The sequence below is a fragment of the Pogoniulus pusillus genome, chromosome 6, assembly GCF_015220805.1.
Source record: "Pogoniulus pusillus isolate bPogPus1 chromosome 6, bPogPus1.pri, whole genome shotgun sequence".
Classification (NCBI taxonomy): Eukaryota; Metazoa; Chordata; class Aves; order Piciformes; family Lybiidae; genus Pogoniulus; species Pogoniulus pusillus.
Window position 1 is genome coordinate 41,866,544 of NC_087269.1, and position 27,082 is coordinate 41,893,625.

Below are 27,082 nucleotides of genomic sequence, written 5' to 3' on the forward strand. Positions count from 1 at the left end.
AACTTTTTTTTCCTTCCTTTTTATGATGTTTGTCTCTGGTTTTAACTCTTGCCTGTTGTGTTACATCTGTTCCAAAGTGTCTTCAACTAGATAGTCTTCTTCCCTGCCTCAGTGTCTAAACACTGAGGTCCTGAGTTCAGACTGGGATGCTCTTCTGGCTAAGCAAATTTAGGATTCAGATTACACACAGCCCTGATGCTGGTCATCTAACTTAAAGCAGAAGCTCTTTATTAAAATAGTAGTTTTCCAAAGGCAGCATGAATCTATTGAGCTTTGCCAATTTATTGGGAGCAGGAGCCAAACATGATCTTGGAGGTCTCTTCCAACCTGGTTGATTCTATGATTCTATGCCAAAGCTTAGCCTTTTACTATTCTTTTTCCTCACTTGACTGTATGATTCGTGTGTGTGTCTCTGATTCAGTTGGTTGCTTGACCAAATCAGAAAACTAAGTTACCCAAAATAGTTTTGCTTCATATAAAAGGAATTCTCCTAACTATATTGGCAGTGAAATAAAAACTTTTACCACTCTTCAACAGCAAACTTTTCCATGATTCAAATATGTCTTTATCTCTGGTAAAGTTTCCATTATAGTTCTAAAGGTGACTACCTATCTTTAAGTTAGTTGCCTTCTCATATATCTAGCATGAATTTTAAATCCCTGATTTGAGCAGGATTATAGTTAAAAAGAAGAGAAAAAATGAATTAACCTGAATTTGAGTTTTGTGAGACTGATCAAATTATATCTAATTTCCTTTTTGGAATTTGGAAATAACACAGTGAGTTTACTTAGGTGCTTTCTAAATATAAAACAAGTTTAAACATTTTTGTTTGGACTTGTGTTTAATGTCTTAATTTTACTAAAAGACAAACCCAATGTGAAACAAATACAACCCCCCTAAACGTGTAGGACTGTGTTAAGTAGAATACTCCAGTTTGATTTTTAAATTGAATTTTTTTGACTTTTCTGGTAATAAATGTGCAACTTCCCAAGATCTTTGCTACAGTTTGACTTGAACCACATTGGTTCTGCCCTGCACTAAGTATTCTAACTATTTTTTTGCTGTTATTGGAGGAATAAAAGAGAAACTTCTCTTCAGAACTTTTCTTTTTCCTGTACATACCACATTGTCACCATTGATTCAGATATGAACCATGTTATTCCAGCTGTTGAAGAGGTGTTGTGGAAGAATAGAAAGGTTTGTGAAAATAAAGAATATACAAAATATGCTTAGAATTATCTGTCTAGAAAATGACCATTTCAGTCCATTTCCTCTTGCTGGCTGAAAAAAGATGTTGAAGAATTAGAAATAAACAGAGAATGTTGGGCTGCTTTGACACTTTTTACTTGAAAATAGTTTGGGGATTGCCATTTTTCTCCCTGCATTTGAAAGAGTGATGGAAGAGAAATTTTTGTGTACATGGCACACACCCATGTGTCTGTGTCAAACACGATTACCTAAGGCTACTGACTGTTTTTAAAAGGTACTTAGTACCCTCTAAATTCAGCGTTGAAGGGATACAATCAATTTGTGACCTTCCTTTGCCTGATAATGAAATGAAGTGGAGAAGGATACAGAATTTTCATTCCTCAAACCTGTCAGTATTTTATGGTTTTTGTGGTACACTGCTTTGTGATCTGTTGAGCTGGTCATATGAAAAGGCAGTTAATCTGTTGCTTTTTCTAATGAAGAGCACTGGACACACTGAGAAAAGGCTTTCCAGTGAAATGTGTGTGCTTAACAAAAATGAGTCCAGATAAAATAGTTTCACAAGTTCTTTTTTTATAATGTAGTATGGTATTTTTGCATCTCTGTCTGGTTTCAGATAGTCTGAACTTGCATTCAGTCAATTTTATGGCAATTTTGGAAGATTATCCCTGCATGTATTTCCAGAGTTGATCTCTGATTTTTACAATTGCTGCTATTTCCAGTATCCAGTAAAAGTTGTTTAAAAAATAACTTGATTTTGAGGAAAATACTACTTTTCAGTTAAAGACCAAACTGTTCCTGGAATGTAATATGGCTTAATACTTCAATGACTCGCTTTTCTGGGTTTTTGTGTTCCTTGGTAATCATTTTCCTACTAATATGGCAGAGCAGATATAGCATAGGGAGCTGAATTCTTTCCTGTTGATGACACTTGAAACAGAACTGTTTGCTTAGTTCCAGTCAAATAGACTTTGTGGTGCTGTAAACAATGAGGTGACACAGACGTTGCTGTGGACATCATTTGGCCTGTCAGAGTTTTATTACTGGTGATTTGTGAGATGCAAAGAATCTCTGGGGCCAAGTTGAATTTAAATGGCTGGTGGTTCTAAAGATGGTGTGTTTCTGTTTGCTTCTGAGTGGAAAGCATTGTGATATGAACTCCCCTGCAAACGTAGAACATTTGAATAGTGCCTTTACAAGGCACTATTACAATTGTACTTTATTACACTGTGATCCAATTGCTAATACTGCATTTGAAGATTTTGGTTTTCAGAGACAATTAAGATACTAGTAGAGTGAATGAAACTCTATCTAGGTGATGTGAATTTGTCTTAGAAAATAAAAATATGGAGAAAATACTCATCTATAAATAGCTAATAATGAGCTAATTTGGTATATGAGCATCACACACAAGGGGCATTATATTGCAAAAAATGGGGTTTATTTGGAGCTCTATCAAATCAATTAGTTGTTTCTTCCATAGCAATGCTAAATTGATGTTAGTTTATAGCAATTTGCAGCATGCATTAAGACCAGTCATATTGGTAACTTAAAGCTGACTATATTTCCCATTGATTTCTGTTCTTTGATGTCTTGAATGCCAGTTTTATCATAGATTCATTCATGAAATTGTGGGGATTAAAAAAAAATGCTCTCTGTTGTGGAGCAGAGCTCATGAAGAATGATCTCTCCGCTTGCAATAGAAATTTGTTCTACACCAATCTGTTTTAGGCCAATAATCCTGTATTTTAATATTGTGCAGGTACATAAAGGAAGATGCAGGCAAAAGTATGACATGGCTGAGTTAGCAAAGGATAGCATTTATAGACCAGTCATAGTTTCTTAGTTTTACCCAGAGATTGAGAGTGCAGTCTTGAGTAGTTTACTTCAGTGTAATTCCAGTTCAGGTTTTGTTTCAGACAAAAGAAAGGTTATGTTCTGATGTATGTTTTTATACAGGTAGTATACACATCTGGAGATAGTGTTGATTTCCTGTTTTTACAGGAGAACTTGAGAAATATGACCCTCTTGTGACATTAGTGGTGTTGACTTGTTTTACTTTGTGCTGATACATGTCAAGTGGAGAAGTATCAGTGACTTTCTCTAGCATCTGGCTTCTTTTAGTGTGATTTCATTTTTCTCTCACTTTGCTTTTTTAGATCCGTGGTCATCATGTGGCTCAGCTGGATCCCCTTGGAATTCTGGATGCAGACTTAGATTCTTTTGTTCCGTCTGACTTAATCACTACAATCGATAAACTTGGTGTGTATGTTGTATGCTTTGTTATCTGCAATGGTTGTTTGTCTCTCGTCTCACTGGCCTGAGGAGATTTAATAAGACATTTGAGGGAAGTTTGCCTTTTTTGCTTGCTGGCATCACAACAATTTCTTTGAGCATCTATAAGGACGCTTACATTTCAGGATGGTGGAATTTGTACTCTGAGATCACAGATGGAATTCTTGTGAATTCACCTCCTGATGAATGGTGATTATAAACACTTTATAAAACCCCCAAATTTTATGGCTTTGAACCCCACCAGAAACTGATACTAATTGATTCTGGTAACCTGAATTATGCCATTGTGCTTGATACCTTTTTTGACAGAAGGCTAATCAACAGAAAAAAAACAAGCAATAAGCATAATGCTGGGTAGAGGACTTTATGGTAAATTTCATGTCAGATTTCAATTCTTACTCTTTCTGTATATCTTAAAGAACTCTGTTTGAAGTTACTAGAAGATCACACAGGAAGTGCAGAATTTTTGACTTGAGTCTGCAATCCAACAGTGATAATACTAGCTTAATGCTGGAAGAGTATAATACACTAGAGTCTGCTTTTGCAAAGGTTGTTCTGGTTTCTAAGAGGGCATGGCTTTGAGAAATTGCACTGATCAATTTCTTTGCACTTCTGCTTGAGTGAAAAAGCATCAGATTGATTTTTCTCTACTCTTCAATCTACCTGGTTTGTTTGAAAAGTGGCTTTCTACTTGATAAAGACACGAAAGCAATTTTTCTTTGGTATGTAGGGAAGCTTTTTGGACCAGATATAAACCAGTGCAAGTATTAGTTAAAACATATTCAGCTTGATTTTAGTGTAAGTGCATCTACTTACTTTTTGCTGCTATGTTTTCCATTCCCGGTGCTAGGGAAAGAATCAGTTTTGATCCTTGGTCATATAAAGGCAGTGGAGTGCTTAAGACTGTAAATAGAGATGCTTGCACAAATCAGGGATTTGCTTTGAAACCTGTCAACTTTAATTAAAGGAAAGTACCTACTGGAAAATACGTTAGACATTTACTGAGTACATATAATTTGTTTGGAGCGTGGGTGGTTGCTAACATGTCAGGTCAAATTTGACCTTTGCAGATCGTTTAGTACAAAGTGTTGTCACTGGTCAGAAGGCATCATTAGCGTAGGAAAAAATATGCTAGACCTCTGAGTGACGTGGGATGTGGTTGCTAACATGTCAGGTCAAATTTCTTGACCTCTGTAGATAGTTTAGTACAAAGTGTTGTGACTGGTCAGAAGGCATCATTAGCATAGGAAAGGCATGCTAGACCTCTGAGTGACATGGCATGTGTCTGAGTGTGTAACTGAGGTGCTTTATATGTTTGTATGGGGAAGCAAAATTTCCAGCCTAATCCTGACACAGCAAAAAGAAGAGAATCTCACATGTTGTCTGTCCTTGAATGTTTGAGGCAGGAAACTCAGGAAAGGTCTTTGGTACTATGGAAAATATTTCAGTGTCTGATTTTTCCTGTGCATGTTGCTTGTCCTGCCTTCTGTTTTTTTTCTTTGAGAGGCCTTTTGGTAAGAAGTTTCTTCTGTGGATTTTTTCTAAAAATGCAGCCAGTCACAGATGTCACCTGAGGCATCTTAGTGGCTTTCAGGAACTCTTGGATTTGAATAGGGTTGTATCTCTTCAAACGGGAGCAGGTGTTTCAGTGGTACTGCTGTATGAAGCAGAGATGCTCTGTGTGTGCCTGAATCTGTCCTGTGCGTCTTCTGGTTATTGCATGACAGGATATGGAGAGCCTGTCAAGTCTGAGTGACCCTCCCCTCCCCCCCAAAAAAACCCTCACAAGCATTCAACGCCAGAAAACTCCACACCACGTAAAAACAAAGCACTGCTTTGTTTCAAGTGACACTACAGCCCCTGTCATTTCCTGTGGCCCTCCTGCCTTGCCATTTTTTTTCTTCTTTTCAGAAAGTTTTTTTTTGTTATCATCATAGAAAACCAGAATCAATTTAGTGCTGGAAACACCTGTTATAGTACCAAGCAGGGGAAATAGTGGTACACACTTTTCTTGGTCACTCAAAGTTTGACATTGTAGTAATTATTTAATTATTAATTTAAAACCTTAATTAAAAAAATATTATTTTAAACCTACAAAATATATTTTTTTACTAAGTGTCATATAGTAAAAGTGATGGCAGCACAGTCCTGTGTCCTGACTTGAACTCTAAATGCCAACTCATTGTTTCATTGTTACATTGCTTGTTAGTTTTCATCTAAAGAAAATTCATTTAGCAGGGAATTTTTTAATTTAATTTTTTTTTGTTATGGTCACTGGACCCCAGGCAGCCTCCAACCACCACATCTTCCACCAGCCCTTCTCTATTTGTGAACAGCAGGTCAAACAGGGCTGCACCCCTGGTAGGCTCATGGAACAGCTGAGATAAGAAATGGTCCTCCAAACGCTCTAGGAACTTTCTAGCTGGTGCCATAAATCCATCTCCCTTTCACATTCCCTTATAGCCTTTAGCCTTTCCACTTCATCCTTCAGTTCAGCCACTAGGTTAAGTAGGGCATTGATCTGCTCACACCTAATGCAGGCATTGTCTCTGCCACCCTTAACTTCAAATGCCTGGCTCCAACACTCATCACAGCCACTTGCCTGGATGCCTGCATGCTTACGGGTGGGCTCTGTGTGGGTGCCCACAGTTTTACAAGTAACCTTTGACCAAGTTTTCACTGTGTCTCACTTCCTTTGAGGAACTGACAGCAGTTGATTTGGTGTGGGGTTTTTCTGTTTATTTGTTTTGGTTTGGTTTTTGAGAGAGTGATTTGCCATTGGAATGGGCTGCCCAGGGAGGTGGTGGAGTCACTGTCCACAGAGGTCTTCAAGAAAAGACTGGACGAGGCACTTAGTGCCATGGTCTGGTTGATTGGATAGGGCTGGGTGCTAGGTTGGCCTGGATGATCTTGGAGGTCTTTTCCAACCTGCTTGATTCTATGATTATACATCTATTTCAAATAGTGGCTAGAGATAACTTTGAAGTTCTACCAGAGTGTTTGCCCTGCATTACACTGAACATTTTCAGTATTTTCTCTTTGTCTATTAATGTTGTACAGATTAACCATCCAACTGGTTCTGTTTGCAAAAAAAGTGATTCCTTTTGTGCTTGTTCACAGGATATTAGGGGTTGAAAGGGATCCAAGGAGATCATTGAGTCCAAAATCATGCTCATGATAGAGCAAGGAAGAAATCTCAGTTGTTAGTTATTTTGCTGACTAACGAAGCACAAAATCTAATATGGAGAACTGATGTCAAATATGCTATTATAGTAAAATACAAGAACATTTGAGTGCTGTTCTGTCTGACCATTAAGAAAAAGAATGGTTTGGTACTTCTAATCAAACAATAACTATTGAATTACAGTACTTCTTGTAAGAATACAGACTAAGGTGCATTGTATTAGTGGATGCCTCCAAAATATTCATGCTTTCAGTTTTTAATCTGATACTTCCCTTCTTAATACTGCTTTATTAAACTTAATTTGTGATGGTTTGAAAACCAGTAACTGGTTCCCTGTATTTTGTCTGTCCTACTTCACAAACTGATAATACATATGTTGTAGGGTTTTATGGCTTGCATGAATCAGATTTGGACAAAGTCTTTCAGCTGCCTACAACCACCTTCATTGGAGGAAATGAGAACAGTCTTTCTTTACGAGAGATCATCAAACGGCTGGAGGTCAGTGGAATGACTTTTCATGTGTGATTGCATTCATAGAAACAGGGCAACTTTTTACAGTTGTCAGTCACAAAAAAACCCCAATTTCTCAGTTATTAGTAGAGTATGTAAAGAATTTAAATGACATAAATGATGCCCCTTGCATTGTTTCTAGAGAAGGCAGCACTGTTAGTTTCATTGTCTGGATATTTGCAATACACAGATTGAGTATAAAAGAGGTGAATATGGTAGGATACAAGTTCAGGTCCTAATTCTGTAAAGACCAGATGCTGCTTAAGATGAGTAGAGCCTTTAGAAGTTGTCTTTTAAGTGTGCTACCATAGATAAAACACCTTGCATGCAGTAGTCATTGATGTGTAGTTGTTGCTTGCAGAGCCCTAGCTATAGTGAGACTTCTACTTGAGTGAAAATATGAAGGTTAGATACCAAATTCATGAAAGAGCAGCTGTAGCTTATGGGTAGCCATGGTCCAAAATAATTTCTCTAGAGTTTCATGCTCTGACAGGTGATATAATTATGCTCTGTGAAGTAATTGAAGCTAAAATAATTTAAATAAAAAATAATTTTAAGGACTAAATATGATTAAAGTGGAACTCCAAATACCAAAGAACAAGCAGGAGTAGTAAAGTATTGGATACTCCTGCTGGCATCCAGAGTTTTGGAGTACTGAAATTGTGGAGATTTCTGTTGCATGATAGTGAAGTCTCTTGGAGTAAAAAGGACTAAGAGTGAAGAAATATTGTAAAGGATGAAATATGGAACTGATTTACATGAATATGAAGTAATTACTTAGCATATAAGAATCTATGGCTTTGACATGTTTCAAGTGTGAGAGAGTGTGTAGACTCATGTTTGCCTATTACATCAGCTTAGCTGAAGCTTGTCAAGTTTTTAAGTCACATCTCTATTGTCCCTTTGAGCTCTATGTTTGCCCTTTAGTTTTTGCACTTCTGGCATGTCTGTGCAGTGATTTTTTTTTTTTTAAAGAGATAATTCTTAAAATTGTAATGTGCAAATAAATGGCCAAAATCAATAGCAAAATACAAAGGCCTCGAGGCACTGGTTTGTGCTGAGGAGAAATAACCCTCTGGTTTCCATTGTCTCTCCAGAGTCTTGTCTTTTTTCAAACAGAGGTTAACATTAAATTCATTGTTAGAGGCAGTAGAGGGCACATAGTATGTATTCAGAATGGTTTTCTTCACAAACTGACAGTGAGTCTTACTTCCGTTGGCTTGTATTTTGAACACAGTTTTCTGGTGAAATACTCTCTTTAAGGTGAGAAAAAGAAGAAAAAGGCACAACAAGGTGAAATTTGTAAAGTGCTTTTGCATTTTTCCTTGTCCTTTCTCTACTCTCAGCTGCTTGGATTCTGTTTCAGATTTCCAGCTTCCTTAGATGTGACAGTTATCAGATAATTGGCATGAGGTTTCCTAGCAGTCTTCTCATTGTCTTTATTGCTGGATTTCAGGTGACATTTTAAAAAGTCAGGGTAAATTTTGATAAATGACTTGAAATCTTTGCTAGTGCATCTGAAGAGAAGACCCAATTCCACCTGTAAGAACAGTAGTTAGGTGAAATATGCCAGTCAGTTTAAGACAGCTTTACTGACCTACTTTGAATGTATTACCAAATGAGAATCTTCCAGATTCAAACTTTTGAAACGTTACTTTGTAGAGAAAGCTTCTTGAGACAAAACTTAAGATTCAGCCAAATATTTTATTTGCCTTTAGAACTACTGTAGGGAAGATGTAGTGGAAGAGGAAGAAGACCATAAACTGCTCAGAAAATACAATTAAATGTTTCTTCATGTCCTATTAACTCCTAAAGCTTCTGTGTTGGTGTTTTCCCATTGTAGAATACCTACTGCCAACACATTGGCTTGGAGTTTATGTTCATCAATGACGTGGAGCAGTGCCAGTGGATCCGTCAGAAGTTTGAGACACCAGGAGTTATGAAGTTTACTAACGAGGAAAAAAGGACTTTGTTGGCAAGGCTGGTGCGCTCAATGAGGTGTGTGGTGCTGCAAAAGTGCTCTCTGACTGCTGGGTGGAAAATGGTGTAGTCTGTAAACTGCTGAGATGGGGGGAAGATTCTAAGGGAAATCTGGAATACAGGTGGGTGTAGCTAACCTGGCTCTGACATTGAAGGAGAGTTGCACGCTGCGAGGTTTGGCAGGTCTGTGGAGTGACTCTTAGTTTTCTGTTTTCTTAAGGTAGGTTGTGTTCTGTAACTCTTATGCAGCCTTTACTGGTGGCCTATCTGGCACTGGTTTTTTTGGCTAGTAGACATAAACTGGGAAAAGAATTCTTTCGGTGGACTGGTAATGTGCATTTCTGATTAAGATTTGTAACCTCTTTCAGAAAATAGGTCTCAGACAACATTAGATACTGATCATAGAATCAACCAGGTTGGAAGAGACCTGCAAGATCATCCAGTCCAACCTAGCACCCAGCCCTAGCCAGTCAACTAGATCATGGCACTAAGTGCCTCATCCAGTCTTCTCCTGAAGACCTACAGGGATGGTGACTCCACCACCTCCCTGGGCAGCCCATTCCAATGCCAATCACTTTCTCTGCCAACAACTTCCTCCTAACATCCAGCCTAGACTTCCCCCGGCACAACTTGAGACTGTGTCCCCTTGTTCTATTGCTGGTTGCCTGGGAGAAGAGACCAACCCCCACCTGGCTGCAACCTCCCTTCAGGGAGTTGTAGACAGCAATGAGTCCCCCTTGAGCCTCCTCTTCTCCAGGCTAAACACCCCCAGCTCTCTCAGCCTCTCCTCACAGGATTTGTGTTCCAGGCCCCTCACCAGCTTTGTCGCCCTTCTCTGGACTCGTTCTAGCACCTCAACATCTCTCTTGAATTGATCTTTTGTTCTATTTTTTACTGTGCATCTTTTTGTTAACACATGAACAAAGGAAGCCATGCTAAGGTGCTAAATTTTGGGGTAAGATATAAAATGGAGATGAGATGTAAATTGAGGTGAGATGCTAAATTTTGGGGTGAGATGCTAAATTGATGTAAGATGTGTCCCTGCCCATGGCAGGGGGGTTGGAACTGGATGATCCTTGTGGTCCCTTCCACGCCTGACTGATTCTATGCTATGTTGACATGAGCCTTGACTTTCTGGGATGCTAACAGTCTTTGAAAGCTATGCCAAGATGGCTGGATTTGAGATGCATAATGTGATTTCAGGTCCTGCTTTTGCACTTTTCCTTTTGAGGTATGCCAAGATGTGCTGTGACCTTGCAGCAGGAATTTTGGTCTACTACTCTGTAGTATGTGAAAGCACATTTGGAAACAGCTTATTGACTGCTTCTGTTGTGACTCTCTATGGAAATACTGGTATACCAGAGAGTGAATTACCCTCTCACCTCTAGAACAACACTTTCTTCTCAGGCACATGATTTATTCCAGTTCTTATAATCTGAAAAAGTTTGCATATCCTTTGAAAAACAGAGATTTAAAAAAAAAAAAATTTAAAGTAACCTTTTTTGTCCAAAAAGTTCAAAATGAAGTGTTCATTGGAGGTGTTGGAGTATACTTTTGCCAGGTGCTTTGTGTGTCAATATTAGAGCAAGGCTGTTGATGGGCAACTCTTCCTTTCACTGCTTTTAGGAGTTTAAACAGGTAAATGTCATCATTCTAAGTGAGGAATCAGTTATTAGTGGGTTATATCTGTGTTACAAGTCAAGGCACTGCACAGATGATGTAACAAATGCAGTTGTATTCATTAAGATGTATTTTCTTTGCTTTTTACTTCTCCAAGCTTTACAACATCTAATCCTTTCAATGTTTGTTAAAAGATAATTTTTAACTGCTTACCTTGCCTCTGACCCAAATGCATTAAAGTAAGAAAGGACATAGAGCTGCCAACAATTGACATCTTTCTCCTGCTGAAGCTGAGGCAGAGATATTGGTGTCCTAGCTCTTGGCACTTTACCAGCAGTTAGTCACACAGTCCAAGGACCCCTGACGTTGAATAAAACCTGTGAAACAGGTGTGCTATCTGCTGTGGTTTTCTGCAAGTATTTTTGCTTCTGTTTTCTCCAGTCCATGGAAGAGACTTCTTTTACTCTGTCTTCCCACTGGTCAGCATCGTGCTGGTTTGAGGCTAGTTGGAATATTTCACTGAAAGAAATTAAATCCTTAGCTGTGAGAAGAAAAAAAAAAACCAACAGTAACCTATATCCCTCATTCTTCTGCTGAGAAGTGCAACTATTCAAGATCTAGATAAGACACTTGCTTCTCACACACTTCTCAGTTAGCTCGTAGTTCCTTCCTTCTCTCTGGCGGGTCTGTGTGGTTACCTCTGCCTTAACTCTTTAATCTGACCTAACCCTTTTTCCTCTAACCTCCTCGTAGTCTTTTTAGACATCTCACCTCAGATCTCTCCAGATTTATCACATGAGATATACATGGGTTGGTATGGTTGTTTCTGAAGGGAGGGAAAGAGGAGACAGGGAGTGGAGGAGGTTTGGGTTGGGAGCCCTCCTGGCAATCTGGTTTTCTGGGGGATATATTATGTTTCTGTATTACTTTTAACTTGTATATAACTACATCTATTGTGTGTATATATATATGCCTTTAAATTGTGATAAGCTGTAATTATAGCTTCTTTCCTTAACTTCCAGCTGGCTGAGTCTAGTCTAGGTGATTTCATTGTGTGGGAGTGCTGGTAACTCCCAAACCATCACAAGCATACATTTTGTGTACGTGGGAATGAGCAGAGTTTAACTTGGAAAGTGATTTTTTGTCCAAGGTGAAGATTCTTTTTCCCGTCTGAATTGTGCAAAGTCCTAGTAATTACTTCTCAGATGGAAGAGAAAGAAGACTTAATTCTCTCCTCTCTCTGCCTCCCTGAGTGTGACTTATTTCCAGAGGCTTAAAACCACCTATTCACAGATATTTTTAGAAGTGTAACGTACTTTTGCTGGAAATCATCTTCTAGCAAATAAGTATCTGCTATATTGTTCTAATAAAAACACTCTGTCCTGTTTTCTTTGGTTTCTTCTCATTAAAGATTTGAAGACTTCCTTGCTCGCAAGTGGTCTTCTGAAAAGAGGTTTGGGTTGGAAGGATGTGAAGTAATGATTCCTGCACTTAAAACCATCATTGATAAATCCAGTGAAATGGGAATTGAATATGTTATAATGGGAATGCCTCACAGGTAATGTCAATGGAAATCCCTTGACAAATGGGCTTGTTTCAGATTCTAGAAGAACCTGGAGTAGCAAAGAGTCAGCCACAGCAAGCAATGGGAATAGAGAAATGTAACAAATAGTTGTCAGTGAGAGACTATAGGCTTCACAGATAAATGTGAAACTCATTTCAGTCTACTTTGAAGCCTCAAGCAAATGTGCCAGTAGCTATGGTATCTATTTCATTGCATAGAGTTCAGAATCGACAGAATTTAACAAGGCAATATCAAACCTGCACTCTGCTCTAATTAATTATTAATGCAATTACAATAACACTGCTAGAGAGCTGCAGAATTCATTGCTTGTACTTAGATAACTATGTTTTATAAAATATCTGGGAATGCATTGCAGGAACTGGGCCATGGGAAGAGAAGGGTAGAAGGGTTTCAGGTTCAGTAATTTGAAGCGAACTTTGTACTTGCAGATTTCATGCTGATTATCTGTTCTATGCTGTGGACTGTGTTACTACTGCTTTTGATGTGTAACTGTGTTTGGAATTTTCGTAGAGGTAGGCTGAATGTATTGGCTAATGTAATCCGAAAAGAGCTGGAGCAGATCTTCTGTCAGTTCGATCCCAAACTTGAAGCTGCTGATGAGGTAAGATGCTTCTTCGATAGATAGCTATAGAGAAGTCAATACTGAAGGTAGTTTTTAGTTTGGTCATGGTGTGCTAGTTTGAAGCTAGCTAGAATGTTTTTGGTGAGAAGGACTAGATTACAGGCTGTGAAAGGAAAACAAGGGTGATGTCTACTTCCCTCATTGGCTTGCTGAGATGTATAAGAACAAAAATCCAAACATAGATAAGGGAGTCCTTCTCCTGCTGGTGAGCTCCAAGCTGCATCTCTCTTAACTGCACCCTCCGTTTGTTTGACTAATCCACTTTGTTTCCCAACCCCCTGGCTGAACCTCCATTCTTCCTTGGGACTGGGGTAAGGTTGAGAGGGATAGGGGGAAGGTGAAGGGGTGGTTGAGAGCCCCTCCTGGGGACTCAGATTTCTGGGAGGGCTGTTGTGTTTCTGTATTACCTTTTACCTTGTCTATTTCTGTCTATAACTGTAAATATCTGCTTGTGTATTGTGCTAAGCTGTAAATATAAGCTTCATTCAATTTCCAGAACCAGCTGAGTCTAGTCTGGGTGATTTTGAAAGTGTGGAGGGGCAGGGAACACCCAAACCATCACACATGGTTATTTCAAAACCAGCATTATCAGTTGCTGAAATGCATTATCTTCTTTTCTAGTTTGAGGAATATGATTCAGTGAAATTTCTTAATTTAAAGATTATACTATACCTCTAATATGCAGCAAGAGTCTCAGGAGTGATTGTAGAGAAGTAAGTTCCAGATCATTTGACTAAGTTTGTAATCTCTAAGTATCCTTCTTTGTTTTATATAAATGAGAATCAGTGTTTTGTATATTAGATAGTGATGCCAAGATAATAAATAGGAACAGCATTCTGGTTTGAAATTAGTGTCAAACCCATAGAGCATACTGATGTACTGTTAGCTGGGTGTTGTTTTAGACCTAATCAACTGGTTACAGCTGGTATGAATGACTGAATCATGACTGCATTTTGCATGTTAGGGATCTGGGGATGTAAAATATCATCTGGGAATGTACCATGAGAGGATCAACCGAGCAACAAACAAGAAAATCACTCTGTCGCTAATGGCTAATCCTTCTCACTTGGAAGCAGTTGATCCTGTTGTGCAAGGCAAAACAAAAGCTGAACAGTTTTATCGAGGGGATACTGCAGGGAAAAAGGTAAAGATTGTTTAAAATAGTAACTCTTGCTGGTAGCTTTTCATATTATTTTCATTAAAACTAGTTTACTTGTAGTTCTGTATCACAGTTTTCCTGAAACTCTTCCTTCTTCATGATAGGAACATATCACTTGTTGAACTGAGTAAGGTTTTTGACTTGGTACCTCAAGGGTAAATTCAGGAAGCAGGCTTAAAACTTTCATTTGTGAACTTTCATGCTGAGAAACCCATGGTTCTTGTAAAGATACAGTCTTTTTTGATAGACTCTGTAGAAATACAGAGAGAATTCTAAACTGCAGTTTGGCTTTCTAATGTATCTGTGGATATTTGTTTGTAATCCTTCCACTTAGGTTATGTCCATATTATTACATGGGGATGCTGCCTTTGCAGGACAAGGAGTGGTTTATGAAACATTTCATCTCAGTGACCTCCCATCCTACACCACGAATGGCACTATACATGTTGTGGTCAACAATCAGGTAACAAATAGAGCATTTTCCAAACAACTGATCTGCTGAATAGTTGCTAGTGTTTGTTCTTAGCTAGATGCATGGTCCCTTCTATTAGAATGCTTAGGCTGTTTCTGAAAATGATCATAGTATCTAGCAACTCTAAGTGCATGATATTTTATCACCATGTCATAACACTTAATTGGGTAAGTTTTGCTTTTAAAAGAAGCTAGCTACCCAAAATGTAAAGCTGATCCTACTACTGTGTAAATGACTATTAAATGAAAACCTCAAGCATTCAAAACAAAGTAGAAGGAGATGACCAAACTATTGTAATGGAATTTTCTGGAATTTTTAGATTGGCTTCACCACAGACCCCCGTATGGCCCGTTCATCTCCATATCCTACTGATGTTGCTCGTGTTGTCAATGCTCCTATTTTTCATGTGAATGCTGATGACCCTGAAGCAGTGATGTATGTGTGCAATGTAGCTGCAGAGTGGCGAAACACATTCAATAAAGATGTGGTGGTCGACTTGGTAAGTCTTGGTTTCCTTAACTTCTCATTTGTGTATTATGTGTTACTCTCTGTGGCTTAGATGACTTAGTCAAGAAACATTATTTTAATGGCCTTTAGTTTCTTCATTTAAAAAACCCAACCAACTAACAAGCTCATAAGAAGCCATGAATAATTTTATACCATAAACTTCTCAAAGTTTCTATAAAACCATGAAAAGGAAAACTAGCAAATGAAATGTTTCCATATCAACGAAACAAATCTTTCCCTTTGTAGGTTTGTTACCGTAGGAGAGGGCACAATGAAATGGATGAGCCCATGTTCACCCAGCCTCTAATGTACAAGCAGATTCATAAGCAGATGCCAGTACTGAAGAAGTATGCTGACAAACTGATTGCAGATGGAACTGTTACACTGCAAGAGTTCGAGGTACATATCAACAGGGTTAAGGGAACTGAAGAAGATGTCAGTAAGACGGCACATCTATCACCATATGCTGTCTACTTGAAAATGTTTCTTTCATTATTGCAATGTCTTCACCCTTTACCACTTCCTGATTCAATTGGTTTTAGTTTTCATGTAAAATACATCATATTGTTGTAACAAGAGGAATGAAAGTATTGTGCAGTAATTAAAACATACTGCACAGAAAAAAACCTGCTTCGGTTCTGAGATTTGTAAAACATTATCAGATGTGAAATGGAGGCATTTGTCAGCTGTTCTTCATCTCTAGAATCTTGATTCAGCAGTAAGACAGTATGCAAATGCTCACAATGATTACTGTATTGTATCCAGCAATAATGCAAGAAAATCAATGGAACCTTTTTATTTTCTTGCAATAATTCAACTAAATGCAGAGGTCATTTGAAATACTCCAAAAGGATGAAGTGTAGAGTCTGGTGGCTGTGTTAAGCTGGTTAGACCTTTGCCTTCTTTTTTTTTTAACATGAGCATGTAGAATGTAGGTGCAAGAAAAGGGCTTTTGAGAAGGTGTGGCTGACTATGGATCAACTCAGTACTGCAGATACCAAACAAGCAGTTTGCGTTAGGTGCATTCTGTTACCTGCATGAATGGTCACAGCTTGGACAGAACTAGCTACCCTGAATCATTGTAAGAGAACAGTGGTAGGGTCTTTGGTATCTGGATTCAGGATCCAGATAATGAGCTCAACATTGCTGTTAATTACTTTGAAGATTAGCTAGCTCAGTAACTTCAGTGTGGTTTTGGAAGGAAATGTAGATATTGTAGAGACATTCTGCCTCCACGGAATATGACTTTGTTGCCATCTGATATGGCCAGAATCACTGAATCACATAGAATCACAGAGTTGTCAGGGTTGGAAGGAACTTCAAGGATCATCTAGTTCCAAGCCCTCTGCCTGGCCAGGGACACTTTCCACTAGATCAGGAGAGTCTTAGCTAGACTCTTCTAAGCAGAGTAGTTTTCTGGGATGCTCTTTTCTAGTTTTCAGTGGCTTCTGTAGCCAGAAGCATGGGTAGTGATCTTATCAGTATAACTGTAAAATATATTTGATATTTCAGTTCTTTCTTTCTCTAGAGTAATTGTTACAACTTCAACTCTCCTCTGTAACACATATACAATAAATGAAATACTGTGTTTAAAGTGGATAAACATATTTCTAGAAGGCAATTTGATCCTAGATAAAACACAATTGTTTCCATAATTGTAATTAAATTTTCTTCAGGAGTTAAACAACTTTTTATCATGCTGAATGATGTGTGTCTTCTATAAGGTACAAGGGTGTTATGTGATCTGTTTTAAAAAGAAAGTTTTTGTTCTACAGGAAGAAATTGCAAAATATGATAGAATATGTGAAGAAGCATATGCGAGATCTAAGGATAATAAAATCCTTCATATCAAGCATTGGCTTGATTCACCTTGGCCTGGTAAGAAGTGTCCTGTCACTTATTCTAGTGTTAATGTTACTGTGTTTTTGTTTTGGGTCTGTATTCTAGGACACTTAAATGTTATTTATCAGACAGTTTTCCTATGAATTACAATACATGACCTTTGGTTTATCTCTCTTAATAGTAAAAAATCATACTGCCACATCAACTTCAAATAGTTGCTTTTCTTAAAACGCATGCAAAGTAAGGTGTGACTTTGAAAAAGACTTTTTTTGAGGGCCTGAGGTGCCATATGCCTTTTATTGGCTGACTCTGTCTACATGGTTGGAGTTAATAGAGAGTTGAAATCAGATCATTGTGTACCTGTAAGATCAAGTTCTGTTGTCATACAGACAATGAAAATGATTGTGACTCTCAGTGAAGGGAGAACTACTAGATTTAGGCTCCTGCTTAGAATGTCTTTTAAGAGTTGTGAATTGTAGCTAGTGTAATTATCTCTTAATCAGTCCTTGAACGTGTCACCAAATCTTTTATTTCCAGGATTCTTTAATATGGATGGAGAACCCAAGAGCATGTCTTGTCCTCCAACTGGCATTTCAGAAGACCTTCTGACTCACATTGGCAATGTAGCTAGTTCGGTGCCAGTCAAAGACTTCAAAATACATGCAGGTCAGTTTTGTTTCTCCTACTGCCTACATTTCTTGCTCAGGTTTTGTATTCCTGCACAGGAATTGGACTGTTTCCCAAAAAGCAAAATGTCTGTGACTTTTATTTTCACTCTTCCACGCTATGGGCAAGGAGAATGTGACAGTTAAGGTCCTGCTGCTTGTTCTCAGTGTAATGTTATTTCAGTTTTCACTTCTGTTTCCTGCCGTATTAAAATAGATTTTCCTCTGAGAGTGGTGAAGGTGGTTAATAACTCCTCTCAGTCTTCAAGTCCTTGTGGAACATGCTCCCTCTCTGCAGCATGTTTATGGGCCTTGCTGGGCACTAAGGTGTAAGGTGCCCTTTTCAGGAAGCACTATTAATGTTTTTTCAAATACTAAAGCTAGTGACATCCATTTAAGACTTTCCACTCAGGGTTATAGCTTCATGTTTTCAGACCTGGCAATATAGCTTATATACTATGAGTTCAGTTGTAGTACAGCTGAATGGAGTTTGTGGGCAAACAGAGACTTAACTGTTTAGTGTTGATGATAGCACAAATCTAGTGTTTTCTCAAAGTCTTGGCTTTTGGTCCAAAGAGATTAAATTCTGTGTTTGGCATCTCTTACAATAAGAAGTTAAGTGTGCCTTTCTCACTGGGGAGTCCTGACACTGTAAGAGTTCTGAGTCAATTCTTTTACTCCTTATGTCGAAGCCTGGCAACTCTGCAGGGAGCAATAACAAGTTAATTCCATGGAGAAACATGGAGACAATATGTTTAGGGTTCTGTTTTATTTTGTTGGCATGTAGAGAATGTACTTAGAATTGAGAGAAAGCTTTTTTCTGTTTAAAATCTCTAGCTATTTCTTCTCCAGAGTGGAATTGTTACAAGAAATGGTGCTAGGACATTCCCAGTTATCAGTTGCAACCTTGTTGAGCAGGTACAATTAAATGCTAAACTTAAAAACTTCCTACATATTTGTATAGTTAGACACCAATAAATTTAGAATTATAGTCAGGCAATAACATTTAATATTAGACATTCTAATTAAAAAGGTAAGGTGCTCTGTCATGAGTAACTTGATTAGGGACTGGCATCAAGCAGCACTTGCCAGTATATAATACAGATTTATGGTTCAAAGCAAACTGCTCTGCAGGATTCCTGTATGCAGTTCAAAAATCCATGAGAGAGAAAAATGTGGGAGAATTATGAGAAGAGTCCCTTTGAAATACTTTGTCCTTCCACTGGAACAAAATGCTGAATATCTTTCAGTCTGTCAAAAAATATTGAAAGGTGGTTTTGTTTTATTGAACGTTTAGTATATTCTAAAGAGAACATTTTAAATATTTGGCTGTCTTTTTTACTTAAAATGCAGTAAGTTTGATGATAATAGTTTTATGGGGAAAGAAAGTAGGGTAATTTTGAGGAAAAGTAACAAAGGGAAATATGGGGACCAAAAGCCCAAGTAGAACAGCTTACCAAAAGCCTCAACCTCAGAATCACAGAATTGTTTAAGTTGGAAGAGTCCTTTAAAATCATCAAGTCCAACTGTTAACTCAGTACTGCCAAGTCCACCACTAAACCATGTCCCTGAGAACCACATCTACACTGAGAGATGTGGATCTTGGAAAAGAGAAGACTGTGAGGGGATCTTATTAACATTTAAAAATATCTGAAAAATGGAGGTTATGAGGTTGGGGCTGGGTGTTTTTAGTGACGGCCAGTGATAGAACAAGGAGCAGCAGGTATGCACTAGAACAAAGGAGGTTTCGGTTGCATTTAAGGAGAATCTACTTTGATGTGCCAGAACCCTGGAGGAGGCTGTAGGAAGGTTGTAGAGTCTCCTGCTCTTCAGACTTAAAAAATCCACTTGGGCATATTCCTGCACAACCTGATCTAGGGATGACTGCTTTAGCAAAGGAGTTGGACTAGGTGATAGCCACAAGTCCCTTCCCACCCTTATCATTCTGTCATTCTGCATGATTAGGAAAAAAATCTTCCCTGAAAGGGTTGCCAAGCCCTGGAACAGGCAGCCCAGGGCAGTGAATTTCAAACTGTGTAGATGCATCAGTGCAAATGTGAAAATGAGGTGGTGTCAAGTGACACTAGGCTTACACACTCGAAGCTGGAAGCACCTATGTGCGCTGTTGAAATTTTATACCTTTTAAAAGTCAGTGTTGTAACTTGTGTTTTGGCTTACCAAGTTACATGATCTTCATTGCAAAATATCAGCTGTTGGTTACCAACTGAAAATCATGCTGGCAGCTGCTACAATTTCCTATTTATATGATATTCATAGTATTGATTAATCTGGACTGTCTCACTGTGTAACATCTCCAGAAGTCAAATAAGATGAATTCCAAGGAAAAAAAATGAGAAAGAAAAAATAAGGAACCAAATAGCTCATATTTTCAGTCTCTTATAAAACAATACTTTGTGTTAAAAGGAGTGAAAATGAGTCTCTACAAAGAAGTTTTTCATGAGTCTTTGCAGTTGTCGTTGGTGGTGTCTGACACTGGCAATCCTATTTTCTTCTGTTCAATATCTTTATTGATGATCTGGATGAGGGGATTGAGTCCAGCATCAGTAAGATTGCAGATGACACCAAGCTAGGAGCAGGTGTGGATCTGTTGGAAGGTAGGAGAGCCCTGCAGAGGGAACTAGACAGGCTGGATGGGTGGGCAGAGGCCAACGGGATGAGATTTAACAAGGCCAAGTGCAGGGTTCTGCACTTTGGCCACAACAACCCCAAGCAGTGCTACAGGCTGGGGACAGAGTGGCTGGAGAGCAGCCAGGAGGAAAGGGACCTGGGGGTACTGGTGGATAGTAGGCTGAAGATGAGGCAGCAGTGTGCCCAGGTGGCCAAGAGAGCCAATGGCATCCTGGCCTGCATCAGGAACAGTGTGGCCAGTAGGACGAGGGAGGTTATTCTTCCCCTGTACTCAGCACTGGTCAGGCCACACCTTGAGTGCTGTGTCCATTTCTGGGCCCCTCAGTTCAAGAGAGATGTTGAGGTGCTGGAACGTGTCCAGAGAAGGGCGACGAAGCTGGTGAGGGGCCTGGAGCACAGCCCTATGAAAAGAGGCTGAGGGAGCTGGGGATGTTTAACCTGGAGAAGAGGAGGCTCAGGGGGGACCTCATTGCTGTCTACAACTACCTGAAGGGAGGCTGTAGCCAGGTGGGGGTTGGTCTCTTCTGCCAGGCAACCAGCAACAGAACAAGGGGACTGTTGTGGAGGCAAGAATTAATGTGTGGCCGAGTCAGGAATTTATACAAAAATAGTTATTTTATTTTCCCAAAAACCCACCCCCAAAACTATATATACAAAGATTACTTTAGTTTAATTAGCAGATTGAATTGCATGAGAATTACCTACAGGGATACCATCAGTAATCTGACTATTGTGGAAATCAGAAGTTGGAAAAGGCTTTAGCTATTAATTAATAGCGGTTTTCTTACTAATAAACTTGAGCCAAAATAACTCACGATCAGGCTTCCTCGTGCGGTCTGCCTCTGTCGTTCCCTTTTCAGCAGTCGCAGGTGGATCGTTAAAGGTCGTTAGGCTTACAAAGGATGTCAATGGCTGTAGCCGTTCTTTGAGGCTTTTTGTATTTAGCTTAGGCGAGAGAGGAGTGGGGGAGAAGTCTCAGGCAGGCAGGCACGAACGTCCAGGCAGGGACGAACCCCAAGGCAGGAACCCCCAAAGGTGGGAAGCCTCCCAATTTATACCCTCGCTAGACAAAGGGCAGAATTACCACACCTTAGGCGTGAAAGTGCACAGCCAATCCCAGCCAGATCCCAGCGCGGGCACTGCACGGGGCACTCCTCGTGTGGGCAGGACCCCTTTGCTCACCCCCTTCACGGCTGCGGGGCAGGCGAGGCAGGGGGAGAACCAGGTGGCTTTCCCTCTCCCCCCGAGGTCACAGCAGGAGAGGAACTTAGGGGTACACAGGACTCCAGGACAGGGACACAGTCTCAAGTTGTGCTGGGTGAAGTATTGGCTGGATGTTAGGAGGAAGTTGTTGGCAGAGAGAGCGATTGGCATTGGAATGGGCTGCCCAGGGAGGTGGTGGAGTCACCATCCCTGGAGGTGTTTAAAAGGAGACTGGATGAGGCACTTAGTGCCATGGTCTAGTTGAGTGGCTAGGGCTGGGTGCTAGGTTGGACTGGATGATCTTGGAGATCTCTTCCAATCTGGTTGATTCTATGATTGTGATGTAAACCATGAACATTATATGATCCTTTACCTAGGAAACAAGTTAGTTTAATTCAGTTGTAGAAGGACAGTTTGTAGACCCTCTTAGCATCTGAGTTTAACTTTGCCGTTGGGGAATGGTAGTGATGAATGTGATGTGAATATGAAATCTCTCTGTTGTTCGTTTGTTGTTTCTGATCTTTATTCCAATGTAGGACTGTCTCGGATTTTGAGAGCTCGCTTGGAAATGACCAAGAACAGGGTTGTTGACTGGGCCTTAGCAGAATACATGGCTTTTGGCTCTTTTCTGAAAGAAGGCATCCATGTCCGACTAAGTGGACAGGATGTGGAGAGGGGCACTTTTAGGTGAGTATTGAGATAACTGTTAAATACTGTCCCATACTTAAAGAAGGACCTTTGCATTTTTCAAGCAGTATGGCCATCTCCAGGGAAAAGGAAGTTGAGGCTGTACAGCCTCAATCAGTGTTATAGATTCTAGCAGTCAAGAGTAATCAAACCTCCTGTGTCTCTGTAAACAGCATTTTGAGGAATTGTACTTAAGGTAGAAAAAGTGTTCTTAAATACTTTATTCCTATTTTTGTTGAAAAGCAGAAATGATTTTTTTCCTGCTTTTTCACTATAAATTCAGCTGCAATCCATCTAAGTGCTGAGAAGTAAAAGGACAGACTTTGCTGCCATCAGTTCTAAAGTCTTTAAATACCATTTCAGTGGTTGCTGTTTAGATCTTGAGTATCTGGTGTCCAGGGATCTGGCAGGTTGGAAAGGCTTTTTAATGTGAAATAAGGTGCTCTGTACCAAAGATTTTAATGACTAAAGAGCATGAATGAATGCAGAATCTGATCACTTGTTAAAATATGTACAGTTCTGCTGCCTTACCCAATTCTCTATGGAGTAAAATGCTGACGTATTTAGTTGAAGCCTGTGGTGCAAAGCCCATTGCTGGGAATGAACGAATGAGTAGATGCACTACGCTTCACTGCAAATTCTAGAAGGAAAGAGAGATAAATCCTGGTGCCTGTCTTCTCTGGTACAGTGCTCTGTTTCTGTGCTGAGCTTCATTCTGTATCCAGTCTTCTGAGTTTTCTTAATTTTGATTGCATACCAGTGGCAGTGTAGCAAAATCCCTTGGACAAGCCCTGAAAACAAAACTGAAAGTAGGGACATTTTTCCCCCTCTCCAGCCTGATTTCTCATTCTTCTTGATTTCAGTATCGTGGTCTTGTAAAGTGGTGAGCATCTCCTAGGTGAAGAACACACATGCTCTGTGTTTAGCAATCTCTTTCAGATGAGCATTAGTCATGTCTAGTATGTATCTATAGACTTGTCTTGAAAATCTTAAGTCTCTAGACCCAGTTCTGTCACTGGTGGAAGAGGATTTTCCAGAGCTGTCATCCAGATTTTCTTGATGTTGAAGTTCAAAATAATTATATTCACAGCACTATAGAGGACAAAATTAAAACCAGGTTCAGATAAAAAGCTATTCAAAGACTAGCTAAGGATTCCTGTGCCATCTGTTCTTAATTATTCATTCTTTTAGAAAAGGGGTAAAAAGGCATTCAAATAAATTGTTGTGGAGCTCAGACCTGAAGCTGTTACTACAGATATTTGATTTATAGTATCTTTGTTCTGTTTTGCCAGTAGATTTTTGAGTTTGCCTGGTGGGATCTTTGGAATACTATCCTATGTTGTGATCCTGAATTTTTGTTAAGAATGTGATAGGGCAGTTGGACAATAAAGAATGCCTCAGAGCTGAGGAAGTCAGAGAATATTCATTTGCTCTGTTAAACAGAAAGGAATGCTATAGAAATGTGTAAGTTAGCTTATTATAGTGGACTGAGGCTCATTTTGTCAGAGGAACAAGCAGCACAGTTATCTCGTGGTACAAGCATATCTAGGAGATGCTGCAGTTCTCAGTAAAGCTACTCCTTTTGTTTAGCTGTGGGTTGCTTTGTCATAGTAGCTGTGAGCAATTTCCCTGACAACTGAAGCCATTTGCAAACGCTTTTGCATTTGTATTGCAAAACCACAATGCAAACACATAGAATCATAGAATCACACAGGTTGGAAGAGACCTCCAAGATCATCCAGTCCAACCAAGCACCCAGCCCTAGCCAGTCAACTAGACCATGGCACTAAGTGCCTCAGCCAGGCTTTGCTTCAACACCTCCAGGGAAGGTGACTCCACAACCACCCTGGGCAGCCCATTCCAATGCAAATCACTCTCTCTGGCAAGAACTTCCTCCTAACATCCAGCCTATGCTTCCCCCAGCACAACTTGAGGCTGTGTCCCCTTGTTCTGTTGCTGGTTGCCTGGCAGAGGAGACCAACCCCCACCTGGCTACAGCCTCCCTCTATATTAAGAAGACCCTTCTGAACTCCCCAAAACCACTGAAGTACATAATGTCTTGTATCTCTGGTGCTGATTGAAGAAGGAATGTCAGCTCGAGTTTGGGAAGAACTGAAAACAGAGCATTGCCATCGTGGAAACAACACAGTGCTAGTGCTTTTGTTCTTTTGGAGCTTCTGAAATGCTGTCTAGAAGACAGCACTCTGAGTGACAGCTTTTCTTCCTGTTTCAGCACTCAACATCATAGACAAAAGCTAGTTAAAGCTGCAGATAAGACTAGGCCTCTCCCTTAAGGCATACTCTAGAGCAGGGAAGGAAAGGGGAGGAGAGACTTGGTTCTGTACTGGTTTGGTGTCAGTAATCCTGACAGTTGTGCAACAGCAACATTTATCTTGTATGTCTTTTTTATTTTTTGCTTTTTTGCTGTCTGTGCTTGTTGTCATCACCTTTTGCTAAGGTAACACAAAACTTAGTTCTCTAGAAGCTTATCACCTAGTTAGGCCTTCAGTCTTTGACTGAATGCTGAATATAAAATGACAGTGGCAACAATTATTTCTATCTAACAGCTGTCTGGTGTGTGTATATTCCTCTTTCTAGCTATTTCCCTTCTTGTGCTGTTCTTCAAAGATTCTGTCTTTTCCTGGTCTTATATGATTGACTTCTAAACAAATTTGAGAGCTCTTTTGCTAGCATTCATTATAGCAAAGTTCTGGAAATACAGAAAGATTCAGTCTTCAGTTCAGTGTTGGCAGCTATACAGCACACGGTACTTGCTGCCACTATAGTAATCACTGTCCTTCTGTTAGCAGTTATGAAGCTAGACATATTGGTGTGATTCACTCAGTTAGGCTGCTCAGGGATTTAATGGATTGCAGTAATTACTTTAGTCATCTCTGGCTTGGTAGTGTTCCTCGGTGCCCCATTCTAATGCTGATTAATGGTGTTCTAGAGAACTGTAAATGGTGCATGTGAGTGGAAATAGCAGAGGATACAACTGCTCTTAAGTCTTAGTGCTGAGATTAGATACAATTTTTGCATAAAAAAACAAAAGTTGTTTAATGAAAAGAGGGATAGAATTTGCCAAAGAGGCAGAGTGAAATATCTTTAGTAAAAAAAACTGTCCTTGTATTTTCTTTTTACTTTAAATCAGTCTATTTTATAGCAACAACTTCCACACCTACTGCCCTACTCCCTCAGTTCTACCAGTGATGAGGTGTTTTTCTGAGTGTTTAGAGAGCAACCCTAGATAGTCAGTGAAAGTCCTTAGAGGGCAGCAATTGTGTTTAGACATGTGATTGTATTGCTAAGTTGCAACCAAACCAGGATGTGTAAAGCAAAGATAACTGTGTTGCTTTCTAGAACATAGCTTTGATGATTTATCTTTGAATACAGCACTGTTAAAGCCTGAAGTTAATCTTAACTAATCAGTTTCTTTCAACAACTCTTTGCAGCCATCGTCATCATGTCCTTCATGATCAAGAAGTTGATAAGAGAACTTGTGTTCCCATGAATCACCTCTGGGAGCAGCAGGCTCCCTATACTGTGTGCAACAGCTCGCTTTCCGAATATGGTGTCCTAGGTATGTCTTGGGGTAACTACCTGAATGATCTACTTGTGTTTTTAATTGGTCTCAAACAAGATGTAGGAAATGATGACTGCTAATTAACAGGATATTTTTTCCTAGATTTTACTGTAAAGTGGTTAAGCCTTCTGGCTGTAAAACTTCACTTTGTTACTTCAATTTTCCAAAACCATTCAAACAAAAAGATGTCTCCTTCTGCTAGTGACATATAATAATAATAATAATAATAATAATAATAATGAACAAACACTGCCTTTTTTTTTTTTTTTTTTTGTATTTTGACATTATCACAATTGTATCATTGAGCTACAGGAACTTGTCCAGACAAGGGCAACAAAGCTGGTGAGGGGCCTGGAGCACAAGCCCTATGAGGAGAGGCTGAGGGAGCTGGGGTTGTTTAGCCTGGAGAAGAGGAGGCTCAGGGGTGACCTCACTGCTGTCTACAACTACCTGAAAGGAGGCTGTAGCCAGGTGGGGTTGGTCTCTTCTTCCAGGCAACCAGCAACAGAACAAGGAGACACAGCCTCAAGCTGTGCCAGAGGAGCTATAGGTTGGATATTAGAAGGAAGTTCTTCACAGAGAAAGTGATTCACCATTGGAATGGGCTGCCCAGGGAGGTGGTGGAGTCACTGTTCCTGAAGGTGTTCAAGAAAAAACTGGACGAGGTACTTAGTGCCATGGTCTGGTTGACTGGATAGGGCTGGGTGCTAGGTTGGGCTGGGTGATCTTGGAGGTCTCTTCAAACCTGGCTCATTCTATGATTCTATAACATTTTTAATCAGGTTAGAGCTAAGAATTGCAGAACAGGGTCTAAAAAAACCAATCAAAATTCATAGAATTATAGAACAATTTGGGTTGAAAGGGACCTCAAAGATCATCTAGTTCCACCTGCTCTGCCGTAGGCAGGGACATCTTCCACTAGACTAGGTTGCTCAAGGCCTCATCCAGCCTGACCTTCCTCCCACCCCCTATAAAAAGTAGTTCTATCAAGAGATTCAATGAAGTTACTTTATCCATTTGCCTTGTATTGTCTTCTTATCATGAAGGGTCTTTAAGAAATTGCTGTCACATAACCTTTAAGCCAAACTCCTGGCTTGGTTTTCTTTTTCCTACAGTGTATTATGACAGATCTCAATTTTAACATATATTTTGGGTTTAACATATTATAAGAAAATGAGAGGGGAAAACTTCTTCTGGATGTGTGTTTGGGTTTGAGTTCTGTTTCTTTAATTTTTGAATGTGTAGCTTGCAGCATCAGGGGTATGAATGTGCAGGTTTCGGTGTGTTTGCAGTGCAAAACTTTCAGCACT

The 27,082-nt window shown here is 39.6% G+C and overlaps 1 protein-coding gene across 1 annotated transcript in view; it reads left to right on the forward strand.

Annotated features, from left to right (window-relative positions):
• OGDHL (oxoglutarate dehydrogenase L) overlaps positions 1-27,082 on the forward strand; it is a 58,168-nt gene that overhangs the window by 10,383 nt on the left and 20,703 nt on the right. The window contains exons 4-16 of the mRNA XM_064145385.1: positions 3,369-3,471; positions 7,071-7,186; positions 9,042-9,196; positions 12,210-12,356; positions 12,894-12,984; positions 13,970-14,149; positions 14,499-14,627; positions 14,956-15,135; positions 15,390-15,542; positions 16,919-17,021; positions 17,523-17,651; positions 22,039-22,189; positions 25,642-25,769. Of these exons, the coding sequence (XP_064001455.1) occupies positions 3,369-3,471; positions 7,071-7,186; positions 9,042-9,196; positions 12,210-12,356; positions 12,894-12,984; positions 13,970-14,149; positions 14,499-14,627; positions 14,956-15,135; positions 15,390-15,542; positions 16,919-17,021; positions 17,523-17,651; positions 22,039-22,189; positions 25,642-25,769 (1,765 nt within the window). The remainder of the gene's footprint in view (positions 1-3,368; positions 3,472-7,070; positions 7,187-9,041; positions 9,197-12,209; positions 12,357-12,893; positions 12,985-13,969; positions 14,150-14,498; positions 14,628-14,955; positions 15,136-15,389; positions 15,543-16,918; positions 17,022-17,522; positions 17,652-22,038; positions 22,190-25,641; positions 25,770-27,082) is intronic.